This window comes from Tympanuchus pallidicinctus, unplaced genomic scaffold (genome assembly GCF_026119805.1).
Source record: "Tympanuchus pallidicinctus isolate F22 unplaced genomic scaffold, pur_lepc_1.0 scaffold27, whole genome shotgun sequence".
Taxonomy (NCBI): Eukaryota; Metazoa; Chordata; class Aves; order Galliformes; family Phasianidae; genus Tympanuchus; species Tympanuchus pallidicinctus.
The window spans coordinates 8,513,987-8,538,459 of NW_026294744.1; the positions used below are offsets into that span (position 1 = coordinate 8,513,987).

Sequence of the window (24,473 nt, forward strand, 5' to 3'; positions counted from 1 at the left end):
ATCACTGCCTTGCAAAAGCCACAAAATGCAATGACAGGCTTCCAAGGGAGCCTCCTCAAGTCCGCTGTTGGTGGAAAGAAAGCTTAACCCGGTGCAGCAGGACCCTCCATGAAGGAACAGGCAGGGAGATGATGCTGAAAGCAATGTGGGTGCAAGGCTCCCAGAAAACACCCCCAGACTCTAACAAGAGCTAAGTCTGCATGCCTGAATTTCAGAAATGGATCTTTTAGAATTGTTTGTTTGGTGGTGGTTTGTTTTTTGTTTTTAAGAGAAACAATCTAATTCTTGCATTTATTTATTAAAACAGTGGCTCAGGCTCCTTGAACAGAGAGGAAATTACAAGGAGAACCCGTGTGGAACTTGATAAAACAGTTACATCACCGTCTCTTCTGCATCCTGTTGATTTACTTTTATTCCAGCATAAAGTGGCCGTAAATGCTAGTATTCTGATTTTATGATGCTTTACACTGGCACAGGACAAGGGAATTTCAGGACCTGCCATCCATGATGTTTTTTAGAAAAAAATTGAAGTAAAACTTCATGGGTTTTGAGTTAAATAATATAACTAGCCATCTTTATTGCACTGTGTAAGTAAACGCTAACAGAGACAATATGTTTTAAGAGAAAGAACCAATTTAGGAAACCATATTATATGACATTATTGAAGTCTCATCTTCCACCGCTAACTACTGTATGCTAAATCAAACAGAAAGCATGAAAAAGGGTTAACATTTCTAAGTACAACGCCCTTCAAAAACTCTTTCTGACAGTTATCTTCATATTTTCCACAGATGCTGCCACTGCCACGAAGTTGGGCACTAAAATAGATACAATGCGAGTGTCACGTCTCAGCTGTGCTGATACCCCTGCCATTCTAACTACCGGTGTGTCTGTACAGGGAGGAAAAACACACTTTATATAGCTTGGTTCTCAGAGGAGCTGTAGATGACATTTGGGAAGTTCTAACCACTGATCAAAACAACAGAAAGTTGTCAGCAGAAGATGGGCCTCAGACAAAGCAGGAGTCCAGCTATATTAGATACATGTTACCTCGGGTAGATTGAAGTGATGCAAGTTACTCCTCTTGTGTACTCACAGGGCAGCCTAGACAGATACAGCATTCTCTGGAGGCTTTGCTTACCCTGTAAATCATTATGCCTATATCCTTAATTGCTTGGCACGGCTCCCATGGCATACATTACATCTCTTCTGACTAATGCATATATATATCTGTTCACCCCCAGGGCGTGTAACCAATAAATGTACTGGTACAAAGAGAAGGGCATGAGAATAAAGCATTATAGGGGAGCAACACTCTTTGAGGACACCTGAGTAGTGTGGGCCAGCTAAGCTACCAGAAAACATGGCACCAGCTTCTTGCCCCTTTTTTGCCCAAAATGTCTTAATATCCAGAGATCCCAGAGGATCATACTAAAAGAGTATGCCCCATTCTATTAAAAAACTAAAAGCAGGATTAAACATGACACAATTTGGTATGATATATACATACCTTCCCCCTACAAAACTTAATTTCTTAATTCCCCCCTACAAGCACTTAATTTTTCTTACTGGTAAACCCTCCTCAACCACAGGAGAGACCGTGTGAAGAAAAACAGCAAGATGTAAGAGACAGACAAGATCTATGCTAATTACACCTGCATAGCTGAGACCCGTTCCTGTAGGTGCAGAACAATAGACTAGCTTGAAGCCTTTGGTTCCCCTTGTAAAGCTCTGAGGAAGGTTCTCCCACCCATCTGGCAATGACATTTGTGGAGGGAGTGACAGGAGACACTGGAAAAAAGGAGTTCTTGCAGAAACATTTTATTCCTTTTAAACCATTCCCATGGCTACATCCAGGCTCAGAGGGGAGTGCAGCATTGGGAAGGTAAAAAGGAATCAGGTCTGTGACAAAAGACAAGAGAAAAGGCAAACATACATGTCCCAAAAGAGAAAAAGATTTTTGCAATGAGGTCAGAGAGATGGAGGGCATTTGTGCAAATACAGATTACATGCGCAATTCATTTAAAGGCAGTGGCATTTTTATCACAAAGAAGAGTTTAATCAAAGTCTCAAGAGATCTGCCATAAAGGAAGCCCTTGCTTTGCTGCTTTGGTTGTATGAAAGAAACACCTGTTACGCACAACAAAAAAAGACAAAACAAACAATAGGTATAGAAGAGAGGCCATGGTTCAAACAATGTGAATTGGAGAAGCACAGTTTTCTCTAAATGAAGGGCTAGAATCCCATCAAATGAACAGCTGGGAAAAGCATAATTCTTCATATTTGAAGGAAGTTGCACAGATTATATGATGGCAACAAATACAATATACGTATCTGAGTTCTGCTTCCTAGGCACCGGAAAGGACAGGAATCTCCTCAGATAGCCCTGAGTGGAAGAATAAACTTGCTTGAGCCCAGCCCCAGGAAAAAGATAGCCTGCTTTGAAAAGAACACAATGGACAGTTTTCCTCCCATGGGGCCCTAGCAAGTTTCTGCTAAGAAGATACTGAGCTCAAGCAAAACTCACAAAGACACAGAGAACAAACTTGTGATTTCAACAAATCCACCTTGATACTGAAAGAGGACAAAAATACCTTAAATTGATGCATTTATTTTTTAAGTAAGAAGTTAAAATGATTTCCACAGAAGAAACAGTACATTGATTACAAATTGAATTTTCTTATTCTAGTTATAACAAAAATAATTTCTTAACTATGCAATAATAAATTATATAAGAAAAGTAGACTTAAACAGTATCATGAAACTCATGATGCAGAAAGTCGAAATTCTTCAAAATTAGCATTTCAACTCTGCCTTTCATCTCAAGTAAATAGGAAATACCAGAAATACAGAGTCGCTCTAATTCCACACACTACAAAGTATCAGCTCCCCAGAACTTTGCTTCATACCACCACCTCATTTAAGGAGTGACTGCGACTGTACCCAGGGAAACTCCTTCTGCCAGAACCAAGTTCTGCAGAAAAACAGAGGCATCCTTTACACACTCTAGTTAGAGAGCCATCACCACAGAAGATGAGGAGCTTGACAGTTTTATTTCCTTCACGTTTTTTAATTTCTAATAATTTGAATCTGTTTCTGCCCACTTTGTATCTCTGAGCGAATGCATCAGTCTCTCACTGGGAAGTACTGCAGCCTTCAACACCTCCATCTAAATTAGGGGTTCTATATATTTGCCATGATTTTAGTTAAAAAGGAACTGTCAAAAGAGCTGAAGAATTTATAAAGCCTTGAAGAATTCACGTTCACAATCAACCATAATTTGATAAGTATTAACAACCTGTGGCATCCACATAGAAAACATCCCGATTCCTTCCTCCCTAAATCCTTCAGCAACATAGGAAGTTCACACACTGTTAATCAATTATGTTTGCAATTTGTATATGAATGAGGATGGTCTAAACCCATGCATGAAAATATGCACCTATGTGTGTGTATAACTATTCAGGTAGCCTGATTTTGCATATAACATGCAAGTGTATCAATCAGTCAGCTATTTTACATCTGCTTACTTGTTCCTAAACCATAAATTCTGATATCTGAGTTAAAGAAAGTGGAGATGATTCTTAATTTACAGAAGTGATTCCTGAGAATGCCAAGAACTTCAAACTCATTACCTAGTAGTATATTATATATATATATATATATATATATATACATATATATATGTAGTATACATATATATATATTAAAAATACCCATATATATATATGTATATATAAACACCTCTCAATGACAGACTGCAGCTCAGTCACATTTAAACCATAGACACAATTCTACACAGTCTGAAAGACAATAAAACATACTGTAACCACATAGAGCTTCAGAGGGCTGAACACTTAAAGGGGCTTCCATCAAACAGTCAAAGCAAAAGACACCTCAACTAAAAGACCCGTGAGTTTTAATTCTATAACTTCACCCTCCGTTATGTTGGTAAAACATAAATAATGTGGTAAATTAAGATGGAAAAATTCATTAGTGGTAGCCTGTGATCACAACCAATCTGGTTCCAACTCCAGTGAGGGAGAATAAGGGGAACAAGTAGAGAGCACTGAAGAGAAAGTACAGACTGCTCAAATAAAACAAAAGCACCCATGTAATCCGTCTTCCTTTCTGAGGAGGACAGTAAAAGAAAAAAGTATTCCCTAATTTTACGGTGACAGACAGAGAGAGAGAGGAAACAAGATACAGAAGAAGACCATCATAGTATGGGCTCCTATCCACACGGCCAGATAACTGTTTTCCCCTATTAGCATAGGAGAACATATCATTTCTCCTGTAACTCAAGTGACATTGGCATTTGTCCCATGCAGACACTCAGGGGTTTAAATGGTGCTGACATGACATTACAGGTCATTGGTATATCAGCACTATGTGCTTTTAGGGCCATCAAAAACACACAGAAACAGTTTAAATAATGCTATTTGAATGAAATGTCAAGGACTTAAAAGTTAGGAAATACCAGAATTAAGGTTGTCCACATAATTTTAATGTTTCTTCTTGTGAATGCAGTCTACAATTATATTATCACGTAATTCTGCTCCCCCAAGATACCAATTTTTATTCAGTATGCATGATGGAGATACCAGGAATAAAATAAAGACACTCATTTAACCTGATTCTGGCACTTCTGACTTTCAAAGGCCTCACTTCATTACCTAACTACAGTATTTCTTTGTATGCAATTTTCACAACATACAGAAGTACAGAAATCTCTTGATCATTTTAGCCTAAATCCATTTTGAATTGCTATCTAGAAACAATTTTGTTGAAATGATCCAAATTTCAACTTATAAGGTTTGCTGAAAACTGTCAATTGTCTTTCAAAGTAGTCAAACTCAATAAAAACAATGTGGTAATACATACATTCTAAATGAGCTTCCCCACTGTGAAATATTTGTAAACTGAGCACTGTGAATAAAAGATGTCCCATTTAGTTCTTATTACTGCCTTTCCTACAAGTCTTGTATTTTTTATAACTTTTTTTTTTTTTTTTTTTTTATGTTTGCCCCGGAACTTAGATTTCTTTTTTTTTTTTCCCCCCTCCTTCTGAAGACAAGAAACTGACATATTTTAGCCTCTCCAAAGCATATTTCAAACCCATTTCAATAAAAATCTGAAAATAATCTTTAGATTTATTTACCTGTTATGCATTTTATTAGATTTTCTTATGTGTAAGTTGGCCTAAAATAGATACTAAATACAGTATGTGAAGTCAAAACTGAAACTTATGAGATCCACAACTCTAGAGTTCATCTTTGTTCAGCACAGACTTCCACTTTAGCTTTCCCTCTCTTTCTCCAAGTCAGGCTTTACTCATATTGCCTCTTCAGCCACTACCCTTCAAGTGCTTAAACTATTTCATTTACTGTTCTTACAAATACCAACCATAAGTAACTGTCTTCCACTTTACTTTATACAATACAGTTCTGATACCTGGCAGAAAGTGAGTTTAAAAAAAAAAAAAAAAAAGAAGTATTCCCTAGTCTCTTGTATGCTATTACCACCAATGGTGAGCTCATCTTGTCTCCTGAACTGTGCAGGGTAAGGCATAATCAGACGGATGTCTCAGGAAAATCCAAGGTAATGAAGACAGTGGTGTTGATTCAGTAGGTGGAACCACACTCTTCCCCATGAATCATTTTGAGCCATTATTCCGGCAAAGCTTGAAGTACTCTGTTTTGAATGAGCTGTCAAAATGAAGCTGTGACCACTTAACATGGCAAGAGATGAATCAGAAAAGCAAAGCATTGCCAGTAGAAACTAAACACTCCTCAAATTTCTGCGGCTTAATAATGCAGGTGTAGGAACTGGTAGCAACTCCAAAGTACCAAACATCTCTCACATACAGCCACTCTGATTACAGAAAGAAACATTTCAGATAGAAGAAGCTGAGCAGAATTAGATGCCCTAATGCAGTGCTTAGAATCATAGCATATAGACAACATTCTTTACAGCAACACTCCCAGCGTTGCTAGGACAAGAGTTGCAAACCTGGCAACAGTGATGAGAACACTTCTTGTTTAAGTACTACCAGTGGACATGGGTTAACCCTGTACAACCCCTCAGCTCTACAACAACGTGGTTGTGTTGCTTGCACAATGTTTACGATGTTTACAGAGAAAGCTTTACTATATTACTTCCTATGATGCTCCTAAGGCAGGTTGCAATATCATTGCCTCCAGTGGACCAGACAAACCCTGCACTGGCTGTTGCTTCTGTCACGACCAGAATCAGCAGCAGAAAATGTACCCTCACACCTCAGTTCCTGTAGGCCACGATTTGATAATATAATACTACCACCAAACAGTATCTCAACAAACATACCAAAGTTCCATTTTCTATTCATACCATGTATCACTGAAAAGCATAGCAACTGCTAAATAACTCTAAATAACCCATTTCTGATTTCAGTTAAAGCTAGGCAATCCCAAACGTACTCCTTAATACTGAAGAGGAAACAAACAAGACCAGAATTTGGCAGTTGCATTATCTTTGGGATCCTTCAGGATGTCACACGATATGTAAACAAAACATTCCTTGGCCAAGAGGAGTGAAACCCCTCAATTTAAAGAAATCACTAGAATTATACTCCGATGTGAATTTTCAAATCTAGGTTTGTTTGGGGAGGGGGCATGAGAGCCTACAGTAAATGCTCTCAAATTACGTTGGTGAGTCATTTTGCAACTGGTGACCCTCATAACAATGTTCTCTCAGAGCCAATGTGATGCCACAGAGTGATTTGTCTGTTAAATTGAATCTTTGCCTCCAGATAGATAGATAGATATAAAGTTTATTTTGAAATGTCTCCTAGTGCCTCTGAGTCTGACTGATGTGAGATGTTATTTTGAACATGCCAAAGCATCTGAACGGCTCCAGTCCTTTCTTTTCAGCGTGCATTCCTTGATAAGTGGCAAAGCTTCCCACTTATCAGTCACTCAAAGTGACTGTGGCTGTCAGTTGTGTACAAAGCGCAATCAGTTTGGAAGCAGAGACACCAGCATTTTTCTTCTCAGCTTGAAGCAAACACGTTTTGACTGCTAGTCATTCAATTTTAAAGCATCTTCAATTAGGGGCGGTTGAAGATATAAAGAAAACACATCCTAAACACCTCCGCCAGCCAGCAGTAAAAAATTTATTGTTATCTTCTGCTTTACCTTGCTGCAGAGGCAGCAGTGGCAGCCTTTTTTGGCTTCACAACAAAAGTGCTCATGACTACGCACACTCCATATGGCCAAGATCACAGCCATAAAGAGTTCACATTCAGCTTCCCAAGCCACTTATACAAACTGCTGTGGTGCTTTCTGCTCCTGTACCTCTGCTGTGTAAATACCTGCATGGATACATGAACATAGCTCACATACACATGCATCCACAACCCCACATATTTTGAACAAAAACATTCACAAAATGACATGCATGCTCTCTACAGCCAATAAAACACTGATGAAAACCAGTAAAAAGACCTCGGTAATATTGATTGGGAAGGAATTGGGGAAAAAAAAAAAAAAAAAAAGGAGTAAGCTGGCAGAAAGGAGTAGCTGATAAGGAAAAGGGTGGGTAGCTGCCTATGAAAGATCAAAGTGTCAGGGAGCTGGAAATGGAAGAAAGAGGTACAAACTGTGGAGTGCCTCAGGGAGATGTTGAAATCGAAGAGTGTGTCTGAAAAAAGCCAAGGATTGGTAACACCAAGGATTGGTAACGCTGGAGAAAGCTTCATTGTCAACAAGTGCTGTTTCAATCATCTACCTCAGCACAGGCCAAAAAAACTGGTTTTATCTGATGAAAGCATATGCTTTCAATCCCAATAAATTCAAGTTGTACAAATCTCAAACAGATTCTCCTTGCCTGCACTGGTGCAACTACCCCAGTCAGCAAGTCTGGATTACATAAGAATGTACGAAAAGCCTGAGACTGAAGAAGATGCCTGCTATAGAGGCCATCTTTGGGAGCATAGTATACTGGCAGAAAACATTCCTCTGCACATAAATAAGTGTAGTCTTTTATGTGACCTAACTTTTAGGGTAATGGAAGGAAGTGAAGGTTACTCTAAAGCGCATGCATCATATCCTTCAGCAAAACACATACATTATTTGCTGAACTCCAAGAGCAGTTAGCTCATTCCGACTTCTAGCCTAGATTTTTCTTCTCACTCCTCCCTTTCCCTATCTCCTCCTCCAACCTCATTTCCCTTTTCTTCCTTTTTGTTTTGTTTTTTGAATAATTAATTTCCCAGGGGCTTTTCCCTGCTCAAGGGACAGGCAAGTTATTCTGATAACTGATAGGACATCAGCTGCAGAGCTTTTGTGAGAAACAATTGTTTAGCCTCTTTGCCGGCAACCTCGGTTGTTTGGGAAGAGGTTGGAAAGTCATGGGAAAAGCTGCAGTGTGACTCCTTCTTGGGCCTGTCTCACTGAATTCAGTATGCCCATGTTTATAAGTTGCTGGAAAACAGCTGTTCCTGACACATGATGAATTTGGACAAAATGTCCCCAACCTATCTATGAGCCCAGTCGGTTTGATTGAGAAGTCACAGCTTGTCATATCCACACTTGCAAAACAAAAAACAAAAACAAAAAACACACACACACACAAAAAAACCCACAAGAAAAAAAAACTGGCTCAGTGGACAGAGCCTGTTCCAAAAACATTTTGAAGTATGAGAAGGAAGACACTTTCTCACAGTTTCCTCCTGAAGAAAGGTCTCATTAAACTCCCACTAATATGAATAAGAGCCTTTTCACTAAGTTCAGTGGGAGCTGGATCAAGCCCTCACTTCAACAGCTTTATTGTCTAGGAAGGAAACCTTTTGTCCTCACCTCTCTCTGATATGCAAAAAGGACTCTAATTACAGAAGAATTAATACTGTTCTGCTGTGCAATGGCTTGCAAAGAGGTCGTAGCACCACGAAGCATTGCTCTGCTGTCACTGACTTCTGAGAAAACCAGAGTTCCCAGGCAAATGATGATACAGAAGTAACAGACACTACTAAATTTGTAACCAACCACTTGTGTAGTGGTTGCTCATTTTTGTGTCTTGAATGAAGGATTCATCATGTATGACCCTTCAAAGCCTCCTAGAGAAATCTAGGTTATAATCACATACGAAGTTAGGAACCAAGAAAGAGATTTCACAAGTCCTTAAAGCTGTGCTGAGCAGCTCTACTCTCTACTCCCTATAGGCACAAACCACTCCAAGTATTTAGCTCACACAGTGGCCTTGCTGGAGTCTGCTTTCCAGAAGGACACAGAAAATGAAAGGATGAGTGTGCTGTACAATTTAGAGTGCAGATCTGTTGGAGCAGAGAATAAATTTCCAGATTTTCTCATTCAAACAGTCAAGTGTCTTCTTACAACAAGGAGCTACAGGTACTTTCTACAACTAAGTTTCATCTGTTATCATGCTAATGAAAATCTCAAAGTTTTCTCTAACAAAGAGAATGCAAACAGGTCTGAACAACAACCAGCCAGCTCTTGGTAAGAGATGATCATTAACCTGAGTAGTTCAAAAGCAACAAGAAGTCAACGCAACAGAAATTGTCTCCATAGACAACTGTGTGCACAAAATGATGGCATCTGAAGCACTCTAGAGGCAGGCCCTCTTACCGGTGCTTTGGAAGGCTGGAAACAAACCAAAGCCTCTTTGTGTTTGGAAAGTTCTGACAATAACAACTGTGTCATTTCTATCTTGGCACGTTAGGCATAAGAAATATTTTTCTGAACTTCTGTGTAACAAAGAAACCAAATCGTTCTTTCCTTACCCAAAAATACAGCTAGCTTTTGAAAAACAGATTTTGCTACAGTTAACCATCTTGCAGGAAATTCCAAGTGTTTGAGATTTTATTACATTCCAAACTGGAACAACACCTTAAACCTCACAGTTTAATAAGAATGGGAATATTCTGAATTGGGAACATATCAGCACAGCCAGACTTCTCCATCTACCAATGCAACTCAAGGGAAAAGCAATACTGTCAGGTGACAGTGGATGGGAAAGATGGAAATCTGGATCTACCCACGAACAGGAAGGCCTTGGAGCTGGGAGGACATCCAGAGCAGTTGAGGGATGCCAAAAAGCCAGGAAGCCTGTAATATGAAGAGTCACACAGTCTGGAGGGTGGTAGTGCCCACAGCCCATTTCAGACGAGCTGCCAGGGCCCTGCAAGTTTGGTAAAGCATTCACCCCAGACTCCAGAGGGCAGAAGCATACATGCCTAGTGCTACAGGGTGCTGAACTGTCTGCACGCCAATCTGGGTGGCAAGCAGAAGTTACAGCCTGCCCGACAGGCAGAGTGCTGAGGTCACCTTCAAACACTTGCAACAGAGCTTAGCCAGAATTCACTGGCTCTTCAGACACATTTCCTAACCAGAGGTTTCCTATCAGAACATCTTCTGACAAGTCTCTGGTTCTGAAGGAACATACAAATCCTATATTAAAACCCCATGTAATTAAATGATCGCTGTCTGGCAGGACACATTTCAGACAGCACTCAGTACTTGGGCTAAGGGCATCATCCAGAACTGAAACAAATTAGTAACTGAGTACTGGCACTATTCAACTGTGGCCCAGTGTAGAGACACCGTAAAGTGGTGCTGCTTATACATGCTGCTTTGAGATCTTAGTTATACACTATTGGCAACCTGGAGTGTTGCAAGATCTTGAGCTGGGCTCTCCAAAAAAAATTTTGACTAAAAATCAGAACAGTTTAAAAAACAACATTTGGCCTCTGTTTTGTTTGCCTTCTAATTTTGGAACTTGTAGTGTTTCATGGTTTCAAGTTTTGCCTGGAAATATGAGAGCTAGAAATTTACATTTTGAATAAATGAAAGCTGGCATTTTTGTCATCACATGACTTCAAAAGCTGGGGTTTGAGGAAAAAAACATAAAACACTGTCAGGTCTCCACAAAATTGTGAGATTAGCAACATTGGTTTTATCACAAGTTAGGCTGCAAGGTTGACCTATTTTACCAACCATGCCATACTGAATATGAATTGTCTTATGAATTTTAACAACTGGATTTCATTTATAATTCAATTAAAGTGACTTTTGTCACTGAGTTTCAAAACCATTCCTTCATCAACCTAGGCTAGTTTTTCTCTGAGCAAGTGGAAGATGTAAACTGTACCAAGGCCCCAAACTTTGCACTTTGGGGATACCCTTCAAGGCAACAAGACCACCTGTGCTCACTGGCTGTGTTCTGGAACCACCTTAGCACCACAGTAAAGGAACAACTAGCCCTCCTGATGGTGCAGCTACAGATCCCCCAACTGATACTCACTGAAGAGCAAGAGCACTACAAAGCCATTTGTGGGCTCCCAGAAAAGACAGGAGATGACACTGTGAGGTCGCCTAAAGCCTTGAAGGACTAAACCAGATTTTGTCCAAGAACTTGCTGGACAGTCAATTGTGTCTACATGCTCTTTCCTCAGCCTGCATATCAGCACAGAGCTGTTCTGAAACACAGCCTGAAATCTCCAGGGCTGTTGGTGCATGAGAGCAAATGAAACAAAGTTTCAATTTCATTTCTGGTAAAATAATGAAACTGAGGTGTACAGGGCAGAAGATCCCAAATATTCTGCCAGCAGAAGCTACACAGAAAAAGAGATCAGAACTGGAGGCAGTGTGCATGGGCAACTGCATTCCAAAGTGGCAAAAAAGATGGGAGAAAGCTTAGTTCAGTCAGAGAAACTCACCCACCCTCACAAACCAGGTGTAGAACTTTTTTTTTTTTTAAAAAAAAAGTAGCCAAAAATTATTCTAACAATATCCCAAAACATAAATATAGATCATGTTTTAGCATTGAGGTTATACAAATTCTTGACTTCAGCCTTATCAGCAACTTTTCCCCCATTTAGCATTACCTTTTACTTAACTCTCTACATGAAGACAACATGCTAGTCTTCCATGTTAGTGGAAATGCCTTCCAGCTACTCTGGAAGAAAAGGACTTGGAAAAGATGCAATGTCAATTAGACACTCATGTGGCAGGTACACATTTCCAAGCTCAAGTAGCTAACGCATCCTTTCCTTACAAGCAGAGAAGCCATTGAGCTGTACTTAAACTCAGCATTTGCAGCACTGTGTGTGTACTGATGACTATATGCTGGAGTGGGGAGAAAGGGGAATGTTTCCAAGTTAGAGCACTTAGAGAAAAGAGTCATAAATCATGGGGTCAGTCAGGTTGTGCTTTCTTTTAACCTTAGGGTATTATGTTTTCAATACAATATTTCAATAGCTTTTTTCTCTGTAATAATTTATCTGGAATTATGGCTACTCTTACAAGCTTAGAAAAAATTGGCTCAAGCAAAATGAATCCTTTGTCATAAATAGGTTGTGTTCATAACTGCAGCCTAATCATTCAATTGCACATAAGTCAAATAGTTATCCAGACTTTGTAGGAATATTTCCCTGTCAATAAATCTAACGCTATTTAAAAACTCTGGGCCAATGTGACAGCAGCCCGTTAGATTAATTAGGGCAAGGTCAGAAAACCTGAACTCACAGCTACATTCATGTCAGAGTTTTGTTCCACCCACCATAACCTGATTGTAAACTCACCAACCATTTTAAACACGGGCATGTTGGGGTTACTTCATTGTCTCCACTTATATACGAACACAGATTCCTACTTTTTACTCTGACCACAAACAACTACACATGCAACTGAGAAGAAATGCACTATATTGAATTCACTGATGGTGGAGTTTTTAAATTATTTTTAAATGATTTCTTTTTTTAGAGACTTGACAATAGTTGGACTGCTACCAGGGTTCAAAAGACCACGAGACCATACATACAGTGGAACTGTCAAGAAGCAGTCAGCAAAATCCAAATTTCACTACAAATGGATCATCTCTGTGGGAATGAGAGGACAGTATTGTCTCTCTGCCTGTTTAATTCTTGACCTTTATCATGTGACCATCCAAAAGGAGAGTGCTCAAATTTGATGGGCTTTGTGTGAAGTAGACCCTGGAGGTGAAATTCTGACCTTGACAGGGTCGATATTTCATCCAAAATCCCTTGGGACAGGCCTCCAAATCATGTCTTAGGCTTGCAGCTTGTATCAGATGATAGCTAGCTGACTTTCATTTACTCCTGACTTAGGTCAAACTTGGATCAGGGATCAAGAGATGAAAGGCTCTATATCTCATTATCAATAATCAGTGTTCTCCACAACCCTAAAAAAAGACATACTTCATTCTTATCTACAAGACCTTAAAACTTAAAAGGGTTGGGGTCAAATTATGTTACTTCAATTTATTTATATTCACTGCTTATAAAACAACTTCCTCTATCACTCTCATAGCTAAATGCTAAAAAACATAAATACTTCTCTTGCTAATGTGGAGGTTCTGCTATTGTTCTTTATGAGCATAAAAGACAATGCAATTAAAAGAAATTAAAACGAAAAAAATTCTCCCACACACCATTTTAAAAGAGAAAAAAGAAAAAAAAAAAATCCACAAAAACAGAGATCAAACCTAATCCAGGCCTTCTAACATCAAAACTCTTCTTAGCAAATGACATCTTGTATACGTGTTGCCCTGTAACATAGGAGTGAAACCTCACCAGAAGTTTTTCGCAGTTACAGAAGTCCTGATACTGAAGAAGTATCATTTGAAATATTAGCCACTTTTTTGCTAGCACGAAGCTATGCAACTCCTCTGATTTGGCTGGAATTATGCTTTTGTAAAGCAGCTAAGGATATGGCTCATAATTTTAGGCAACTAATTCTAAAGCATTTTGGAAGGAAGATCCTGATGTTACCGAACAAACAGAACATAACATCCGCTTCCACACTGATTGCATTGCTCTGTAAATAACTGCATACTTAAACAGGCAGAGATTCTACCATGACTCTAGATAGCTGTAAATGTCAGACCCCTTCTTTCTTATTTCTTGTAAACCTTCACAGACAAACTGATTTGCATTACATAGAGAACAAGGCTATGCATACGTACATGCAGAAGACAAGTACTGAAATATTGCCATGGAAAGAGACCTCCAAATGTGTCAAGGGAAGAAAAAGTTAAATAAAGTTTACTGGTTACACTACATTAGAATTTTTTTTTCTCCTACCAGGAGTAAACACATAGATGCCTAGAACCTACAGGTAGATGCCTACGCTCCTAGAGAGCCCAGTTGCTCTCTAGAATCTAACCAACCTTTAGGCCAGTTTGTCACACACTTACTTCACCTAATACATTGAAAGTTTCCTGACTTTCAGGAAACTTGAGGCAATGGGAAGGAGAGGCTTGATTACAGATCACTGAAGAGAACTGATTCAGCAAAGCCTCAAAAACAGATTTGGAAGAGATCACTGCAATCCAATACACTTTAGCAATGTTTTTTGCCACTCCTGATTTAAACCTGAAGAGCACTTTCAGAGGATTTTATCCTGCAAATCCTTGCTCACGCTACCAGCTCCTCTCTCATCTGCTTCCTGATTCCTGTAGGAGTAGTGTTAATCACTCCAGGCCTCCCAGAAATTTTTTTCGCTTAATGACAGGTAACATCATCATGTGTTTCCATAAATAAGATGTAAGCCATCTGCAGAGATCCTTAAAGATACTGTGACAATAATGCCAGAGGGAAAATATGAGGGAACAGAAAGGAAGGGGTAAAAGGGATATGGGTGGAGATACAATCTCTGACCTGGATCTGCTGCTGAAGAAGGTTAATTTTGTGTTGCTGCTGCAGGAGTTGCTGCTGTTGTCTTGCAATCTGTGGAGAAATTGCACAGAAGTAATGTGAGATATGCATCATCATTCCTAAAGTTGTTGCACAGCAAACTTCAACCCTGCTTGGTCCTATCAGCTGCTAAGTTAAGAAACCTTCATGCGTGGGTGGCAGCAGCCTGGACTGCCACTGAGCCAAGGGGCTCATGCTCAGGAGCATTCATAGCAAACACTGGTGTGAAAGGAAATCTTACCAAAAAAATGCTGTTACGGATGTTAGGAGGAGGACTGACAAAAATCTCTCTCATTACCAGAAGTGGTGCTGTTAAGTAAAAAAAAAAAAAAAAAAAAAAAAAGAAAGAAAAGAAAAAAGGAGCTCCTCCCTGCTGAAAGAGGAGAAGAGGAACAATACTGGGAGAGAAGATGGAAAATAGTAGGGGAAGGCAGAAAAGGCAAGTAAAAGGAAGATGGACAGTAAAATTATTTTTATTCTTGGTACCACCTATGCAAAATTTTCCAAGAGAGGAAATGGGACACTCAGGAGACATTGGTGTATTTCACGGGTGTAGAAACAGACACAAAGAGACTGGAACAGGGTTTGGGATAATGACTGTGACAGTCAGCAGAAAGGAGCCTAAGGGGCAGAGCCAGTTACATGGCTCTACAATGAACCTGATTCACACAAGTTGATGGGGTAGTTACACACCTCCTCTCAAAGTCATGTGCGTTTTCCCTAAGGACTTCCAACCTTTGCCTAATGACTAGGAGTTGTAGCATAGATATATTTTGCATACGGTGAAGGAAAAAGCAGGCAATAATGTAATCAAATCAGAGTTCTTAGAGGATGAACAAACATAAACCATGATATGTCTCAAATTGAAAAAGCAAACTCTGAAAATTTTCATCTGAGTCATCACAAAAGCTCTGCTCTCATGAATAGCTAGCACAGCAGTACAAACATTAAGGAGTATTGCTATTCTCCTGTGGAATGTGTACACATCTCAGGGTCAGATGGGAACTTATATACACTTACTGGGAGGAATTTTGTGCATTCTTCCTCTCAGGTGCTTTCTTTCATTTCTGTTATTAAACTATTAACGTAAGAAACACTCGTTCATAGCTAACTCCACATCTAAAAGATTGTTCTCTTTCTAGAGCATCTTTTTAAGTAACCAAATAGATTTTATCAATATATTTTTAAGAGTTCATTTTAAATTCTATACAACAGAATTATACACATTTTCTCAAATTAAAATAAATCCTAATAAAAACCCTGAAGCATTTTTTCCTTTATTTTTCCATTTCCTCCATTTTCTTTTTCACTCTGGGGTCGTTCAGTCATCCTGTAGCAGTGATTTCTTTAATAGTTAGAGCAAAGGGAAGACCTCCTGCAGGATGCCTCCTAATGGGGGGATTCTGCCACTTACACCCTCACGCCTTCCTCCATTTTCTCCATGCAAACAACAGTGTGATACAACTTGGCTGGTTTCACAAGTATGTCACTTTTTCTGCTCTCTGTGGGATTTCAGGTGCGAGGCCAAAATACAAAGCATTTAAGATAAAACTTTTAATAGAGAAAAAAGGGAAAAACAGAGCCAGAATATCTGAAGATGTCAGCAGTGCTTTAGAATCTTAAGATTTGTTAGCTAACATACCAATATTGAAGTATGACAACCATGACTGAATGTGCAGAGTACCATTAGTTTTATTACAAGCTGAGATACATGCTCAGATAGATCAAATGCTTCCTGATAGGAGGTAGTAGAGTAGACTACTGACAAAATTTTAAAGAAGGTGTCCAAGTATTGTCTGTTCAGGTAAAGAAATGGGCATCCATTTCCATTAAAATTCACATGGTACAGATTTGTTAGAAAAGTTGTGGTTTTGCATAAAATAAAATGTGTCAGTGTGTTCGCAACGGAACTGTTCATGTCCAAAGGCACGTTTATGTTTTCAGTGGAGGGAATATTTGCAAGAACTGAAAATCAAGCCTCTCAAGTGTAGAAGAAAAAACGTCAAATTTCTTCACTGACTTCATATTGTTCCCCAGTTTTTTTCCACAATTGGCAATACAATCATTTCATTTGCCTCATTACAACCCAAATGCTACATATTGAACACCACTGAATACAAGTAGCACTTGAGATTTTGTAGGAGTACTGAATTTGCACACTTATTTACACATACTTAAAAGAAAACAAAACAACAACAAAAAATATTGGAAGAGAATACCCCTGAACTGGAATATATATATATATATACATATATATATACACATACATATATATACAAATATATATATACATATATATATACACATATATATCTTTGAAAGACACAGTACTGTATATTGCAACTTAAAGCAGCATTCCAATTTATTTTTGCTCACATTTCTTCACCTAAGAAAACAAATATTCAAGAAAAAAAAAAGAAGAGGTGAGTAACAACCTTAGGAAGTATAAATCCTAAAAGATAATCTGCTGGGGAGACCTTCTAGAAAACGATTTTAAGCCGAAAGCCACCATAATAATCACTCACCTGTTCTTGTTGCTGCTTAGCCAGCTCCATTTGCTGGCGTTGCTTCTCGATCTGTGAGGCAGCCAGTTTCTTCTGTTCATCATGAGCTGCTAGCAGCTGTTCTCGCAAACTGGTCAGCTGATTGATCATACCCATGAGCTGCCTTTCTTTCTCAGCGAGGCTTTCTGGAGTCCCTGGGCATCATATGGTAGGGGGGAAAAAAAAAAAAATGGAAAGAGAAGAGAGGAAATTCAGAGCTAGTTAGGTTTTGCAGGTTCGGTGTAAGCAAAGTTTTAGCTGAACCAAAGAGCTGCAGCCCCCTGCAATTTATGGCACATTATGGCCTGTCCTTCCTCAGGAAAATGAACCATGAAGGATAATTCCATATGCAGACTTTGATCCAGGTCCCCCTTCAATATTCTCTTGCCCATTCATCTACTTTCTGCTACCTATCAGCTCAGTAGGGGAAAAAATATTGCCTGCTCTGAGTTTCAAATTTTAAACCTTGTTTACATTTCACAGGGATCAAAATTAACATTTCCAGTTCTTATAAACTACTGAGTTTTCAGCAGAAACTTATAACTAAGACACTTGCAGAAACTGTAAGGTCCACATTAACCTCTCTCGTATATTTAGTGGAAAGCAGGGGGGTCCCCTTGGGGTGGGACCTCTCAGCCTCCTCGCTGGTACTCCCACAGCACACAGCCACTACATCATTCCCATATGTCCTGATGAGGATGAAGTGATAAAGTATTTAAACTGTTAAGGATGAGTACTGCTGCCCTCACCATCAATTAATATTTTTAAAGGAAAAAGCCTTGCAGAAGCATACCAGAAAAACTGACTTAAGTGCAACTCACCATCTCTCACGTTTACTGTCACTAGATGCTTTTTAAAGGAGGACACAGACACATAAAGGAGGACACAGACACAGGAACTGACTAACCTCTATCTCTAAATCATTCAGTAAAAAGCCCTCCTTCCACCCAGAATGACAGTGATTATAAGGGAAGGGAAGAAAAAATTCCAAGAAAAAAAGCTATGAATCACACACTAGAAACAAACAAAAAAATGCACTATTAGTATATCTAGTATCATTATACTACAAATTTAAGAGACCAGAAAATATGCGTAGCAGCTAATCCACAGATATCTCCAATACCACCACACCCTCTCATATGAGTCAGAGCCATGAAACCTTTTTCAAAAAACCCTCAGGAAAGGATTAGGACCACCTATCCCTATGCCTCCTCCGAAAATAATCTGCTTTTGGGGACAACCCTGCCATACAAACCTTTCTAAAATGCAGGAAATGCTCTTCTGCCAATGTCACCAATGCTCTCCAAGAGGAAAACAAACAAACAAAAAAACCCCAAAAAGCAAAAAGAGAGAGAAAAATTTGGCGACTACACTAAATATGCTCCTAGCCAACTATCAGTCAGACACGGAAAAGAGCTACTTGTAATAGCTCATTCAGTCTGCCCCTCTGCCAGTGCAGGAATGTTCTCTACAATATATTTACTACAGCTTTCGACACTGGATTGAAAAGTCTAAAAGACTGAATCATCTACTTCACGCTTTGGAAGACGCCCACAGCCCTACAGGTGCCACCGGTAGGGTTATTCACTTGATATTTAGTTTCATTTATATTCACTGAATTTCATCTTTGCACTTCCAAGCAGCATCCCATTTCCTACTTAAGCAAAATCCTTTTAACACATTTCTAGATAATTATATACATTTGGGAAAACACTAGGAATACATATTTTCATATAAAGGAAACGTAACTTGATCTCCAACATCTTAATAAAAAATGAATCTAGGTAGAAATATCCCTATTACAAAACAGAGGGCTGCAGCAGAACATTCTCTGTAGTAGGAGCTGGAAACTTGAGAGTTGAATGGAAATAGCAACCACAGGACTTAAAACTCTTCTGTTAAAGGCTGGGAGAATTAGAAAACGGCTAAAATACTAATGCAGGCAAAGAAAGCACTTTTTTTTTTAATTTCAATAATTGGAGAGAATTGATTTAAGTGATGCACTTGCCACCTGGATGTATAATTAGTTAGCAGTGCTACTGCCACTCTTCTACCCTTCATACATTCTTCTCTAGGAAAAAGGGTACAGAGTTCCCAAGCTCACAGCAGAACTACTTGAAAAGACAGCTCCTTCCTTACCCTATCAACTGCTAGCAGTTCACTTCATTGTAATATTCATCTAATGACAACTATCAGTATATTCTCTCAGTACAGCACAGTGTACCACACTGAGATATTTGAAAAAAGAAAATATTTTCTTCTCAACTTCTATGAGGGTTCATGAGTGTGAGGGAGAAGAAAATACAGAAAGAAAGAATACAACAGGTTGCTAGTTATAACCCTTAGTAGGGTTAGAAAAGTGCAATTGCTCTCAAATAATTCGTTTGAGAAATGCAGTGATGCACATTGAAGATACTTAGCCAGGACTGGCTCAGCAGTGCATTCTGAGATCCCATAGTAGCTTTCGGATGGGAGTCAAAATGCATTCTGTAAAGCTAAATTAATTTGATGGGTGGAAAAACACTTCCACGTGTGTGGACTGACAGACAGATGGGTCACAGAGCTCCTCACAGCAGCAGCAGAAGACACCTCAGTAGTCAGTGCCATCCTCTCCAGCTCCCACATGCAAAAGCTCTCCACGCGCACCCCAGCAGCAACTTGGCACAACCAAACTGCACGGGCAACCTGCTAGCACAGCTCTTCTGTCATCTTGCTCCTATGGAGGAGCAAAAAGCTGCTTGCTTCCCTGGAGCACAACAGCTAGACCTATGCTACACGAACAAGGGAGACGGTTTGGGTGAGTAACAAGTAGCCATGGAATGCTGCTGACAGCCAAGCCCAAGCTATAGGCGTACCATGGCTGTGCTCCCACAGAGAAACACAGAGGAGCTGATCTCCTCATTGTTACTATCTTTTGGAGCAAGTTTGAAATGCCCAGAGGGGGTGCTTCATGTACTAACTTGGTATGTACAGTACCAAGTCTTTTGGCTTATCAGCTGGAGTGGGAGTAGTCTGGCAGAACCATTGTTTTTGTTGAACAATCTGAGACCATTAATAAGCTGGAAGGGAGAATTTATCACTGTCAGCTTTTAAGAAAATACTTCTTTGGAGAATACTTTGTGGAAAACACAGCTTAGCCACTTTTATGTGATTACCTTTCCAATAACTTTAATAACATTAAATTGTAATATTGAGTCTTCAAGGTACCTTTCCTTGCAAAGCAAGTACTCAGCCATATTGCCAAACAAGCAGTAAATTGGAAAAGATCAAAACTACTATCACAGTTAGTTTTGAAGGTTTTTTTTGCTGGTGGCTTATAGAATTGTAAAAGCTAAAAAGAAGAAGAGTTTTTGAATCCGACTGTCTTGGTCATAATGTGAAGTGTTTGATATTTTGCATTTTGCCCTCACTATCTAGCACCTTTTCTATAATTTCTTTTGTGCAAGGAGCTAACGAAACTGCAATTTAAAATTGCAGTATATAAATGACTTTGTTTGCATAACAAATGAAGACCAAACAATACCCAAAAGTTATATACACAGTGGTGAACAGCTTTGATCACTACAAGACTATGAGTATGAACTAAAATGCACTACCAAGCACTAGCTGCCATTTTTATGTCCATTTCTCATTGCTGTAAATTATAGGTAGACAAGAAGAGCATGCTTCTGTCCTGCCACCACTCTGTGCTCTCTCTTAGCGAGTATGAGAAGATCCAAACTTTCACCATTTGAAACCACTATTTGTACAACTGCAGTACTTACAGTCTGCATTGCAGTATGACTGGAAGGTAAAACAAGTGCCTATCACTGCAGTGTACAGCTTGACAGCAAGCTAGATCACTTCACACAGGTACTGAGCAAGGAGAGTGGCGCATACCAATGGCCGCCTCAATAATGACTCCTGACTATCATCAGATTCGCAATGAGTAGATATTGCATATTTTGTGTTTAACAAACCTTTCACCCACCCGGCCACCCTGCCTTTCAGAGGTTGCTGTAGGCACGTGTTCCATTTTCTCTGTACTCTACCATTGCAGTGGCAAAATGGGAGTTTCTCACAACATAGCAAAACAACAGACAACAGGCATCATCGTATGCACTACAATGGGAATGGCCCAGGAGAAGACACTTTCCAGATGCACCATCTTATACCAGATGCACCATTCTCTACCACCACAAAAAGAGATCCAGAAAAAAAAAAAAGTGTTTGTGGATACAACACCCACAGCAGATGGCAATAAAAGAAGACTCAAATTAGTGGCATTCTGTATCGCCAAATCTAAACTTCATCTCACATCAACACTACCCATAATAGTGTTTCAGTAGGAAAAGAAATTTACTCAAATGTGAAATAAGCTATTACGCATTCTTAGTTCTGATTCACAGTCTCAGACTGGCAGTGACAGTAACATTTTAATAAACATTAGAATGAAGACACCAATATGACCAAATGACACACTTAAAGTGAGAAAACGAACAGGAGAAACCTTGGCATATTCATCCATAACAGAACCAAAGGAAAAAAAAAAAAGAGGCAGAGAAACTCCTTTTGCAATCCAAAAAGTAAATACTTTATCGTAATTTATTAGACAGAATGAGAATGTAAATGAGAATTTGGGAAAGCCAATATTTTCTTTAACAGGCACTTGAAGCATTTGCTGCAAATGCTGAAGTGATCAGGCTGTTTGCTCACAGCCAGCCCACAGATCTGCTCACAGCCATGCAGCTCCCAGCACATTCTACAAGGGGCAAAGACATGGCCAGGCGCTCCCCAGTCTCTGAGCCATGCCACAATTAAACATCCAGGAATGTTATCAATCAGAGGCTTCCCCGCACACACGCAGACAGTGAAATTCATCCCTCCAGTCAGTTTACTATCGAGGTAATTACATAAATAGCTTTTGAACTGTCAGCATCTGTCTTTCAAAGAAAAATCAAAGAAAACAATGCGCGAGTAGAAAGCCTGGAAGACACAATAATATTGTATTATGTTCGTATCATTAACTGTAGTTACAAAAGGAAAAAAAATCCTCCTGTATCTACAAAGCTTTGCAGAAGGAAAAAAAATTAAATGGAAATAAGAATATTTTGAAGTACTCCATGTTCAAATAATGATAAAATGTATAATAATAACTAGAGCACACAGTACAGAGCATTTTTTAATTTCAAAGCATTAGCTAATTGATTCTCTTCAAGACTGTCAGCAGGTAGAAAGGTATGCATTACCTTTACATATGAGAAAACAGAAGCTTTAAGTTTCAGAAAATTGCCTGAAGCCATTCTTAACTTCAGGGACTGTAAGCTGTTCTACTGCTGGCCTTCTTCAGAAAAGCCACAAATTTCTTTATGCACAGTATATAAATACTTGCATCTCTGCTTGACCCTTGATAGCAGCCAGGGTCCTACCTAAAGGAGCCTTGGGAATGAAGAACTCACTCTAACACTCTAACCAAGCAATGGGACTGTGCTGCCAACTTAGCTCTGATGTTGCTCTGATGAAGACATAAGTACAGCCCATAAACCAGCCAAAAGCTGAGCCATCTCCAGGCATTTACTGCAGTGATGCATTTTCCAGTGAAATTTTTAAGGCCAGAGATGTAACAGTCTCAACACAAAATTGAAGGAGTCAAGAATGATCTCTCTCCAACTGAACAGCCTATTGATGAAGATGCTCTCAGAAGAGTTAAAGTTCTCCTAGCAATAACATTATTGTATCTGAAAAAGAAATAAATACATCCAGGCAGTTGTCCATATAGTGAGTATCTTCTCTTGAGGGTTTTATTCCAGTATATTTTCTTGAGATTTTCATTCTCATTCCATTGTCAACTCCTTGTCTTCCCTCACCCCAATTTTACTTCTGCTCTGTCACATCAGGAATCCAAACGCACTAATATTCCGTCCCATAAGAAGATCAGGAAAGTAAAATAGAGAGGCTGCCTCTTCTAATGAAAAGCAAACTAATCTTTGTCACACCTTCCCTGAAAGACCTACTTAGAACATGATATTAATTTTAAAGAGGAATATTCTCCCCTTGCTGCACAGGCGGACCCGCTGCTGACGTCACCTGGAATTGTATATGTGAGGCAATGGGGAGCTCCTGTTACGCGCTTTCGGAAAAGGTGGTCTGATAACAGATGTAAGCAGCTGAGGTAAGTTCCGAATTTAAACTCTTCTTTTCTCTGTCTTGCAACAGTAATGTCAGATGTTTATGACCAAGCAGTGAGTACGTACTTGAAGTTCTGTATCGATACGGTACTACGGGCGGGTGTATTTGTGGGTGGACTCGGGCAAATGGACATTTGCACATGTGCAAACTCCCTCGATGCTTCCCTAATCAATACTTCAGGGAATGTTTTATTAAAGACTGGCACACAGCTTTTCAAGCCAGTAAATCTTGGGGCTGCCAGGATGTAAACATTTAAAAACTGGCATTTTTCATTAAGCATTTAAGCCAACTTCGCTACACAATGACTGCCATCACTTACAGCTACCTACCTTGCTAAATTAAATGACTTCATGTGATTGATATGGGAAGTCAGCTTAATAAAAGAAAACTTTCTGACTGCTTTTTACTCAGCAGGCTGCCGCTACCAGAACAAACAAATAAAGAAAAAGCCCAGAATTCAAACCTGTTTGCCTGTACCCACAGATTTATGTAATGAATCTTTTTTGCTTGCAAATAGAAGTCCTTTTTACAACAGCAAGTTCAAATGAAGTTAAATATTTCAGCCTGTGGATGTAATATTTTAAGTTTCAATGGAAGACTTTGCAGAATGAATAAAAACAAATGATGAACAATTACCGTATTTTGCCATTACTACCCTCAAGAATTAATATTCTGTGGGAACAAAAACTTAGCTGTTTGCTCTGTAACAGCCCAACACATTACTGTTTCGCAATGCTGGAAAAAGATGTCAGTGAGCATTCTTCATTTGCTGTCATAAAAAGTTTTGGTACAGTAGACTGCAAACAAAGCTTGGTATTCAACCAGGTTAGTAACTTACTGTCAAGGTTGTAAAAGGAATAGACAATGTTTGTGTTGAGATTATTTCTCAGAGGCTTTTCTTTGTTGGATTGCCTAGACAAGAAGCTAGGACTCGGCTAGAGAAACAGCATTTGCTAGAGGAATTGTATGCAGTAGCAGTATAAACAGTAAGAAATATGTATGTGTATTTGCTTTATTTTGACAAACTGGTAATTGTAGCTCAGCAACATTCA

The 24,473-nt window shown here is 39.2% G+C and overlaps 1 protein-coding gene across 12 annotated transcripts in view; it reads right to left on the reverse strand.

Annotated features, from left to right (window-relative positions):
- Positions 1-24,473, reverse strand: part of SOX5 (SRY-box transcription factor 5) — a 637,700-nt gene that overhangs the window by 131,351 nt on the left and 481,876 nt on the right. For all 12 annotated transcript variants that reach the window (XM_052690772.1, XM_052690776.1, XM_052690774.1 and 9 more), the window contains 2 exons: positions 17,236-17,408; positions 14,675-14,743 (listed from right to left, as the gene is read on the reverse strand). In XM_052690772.1, the coding sequence (XP_052546732.1) occupies positions 14,675-14,743; positions 17,236-17,408 (242 nt within the window). The remainder of the gene's footprint in view (positions 1-14,674; positions 14,744-17,235; positions 17,409-24,473) is intronic.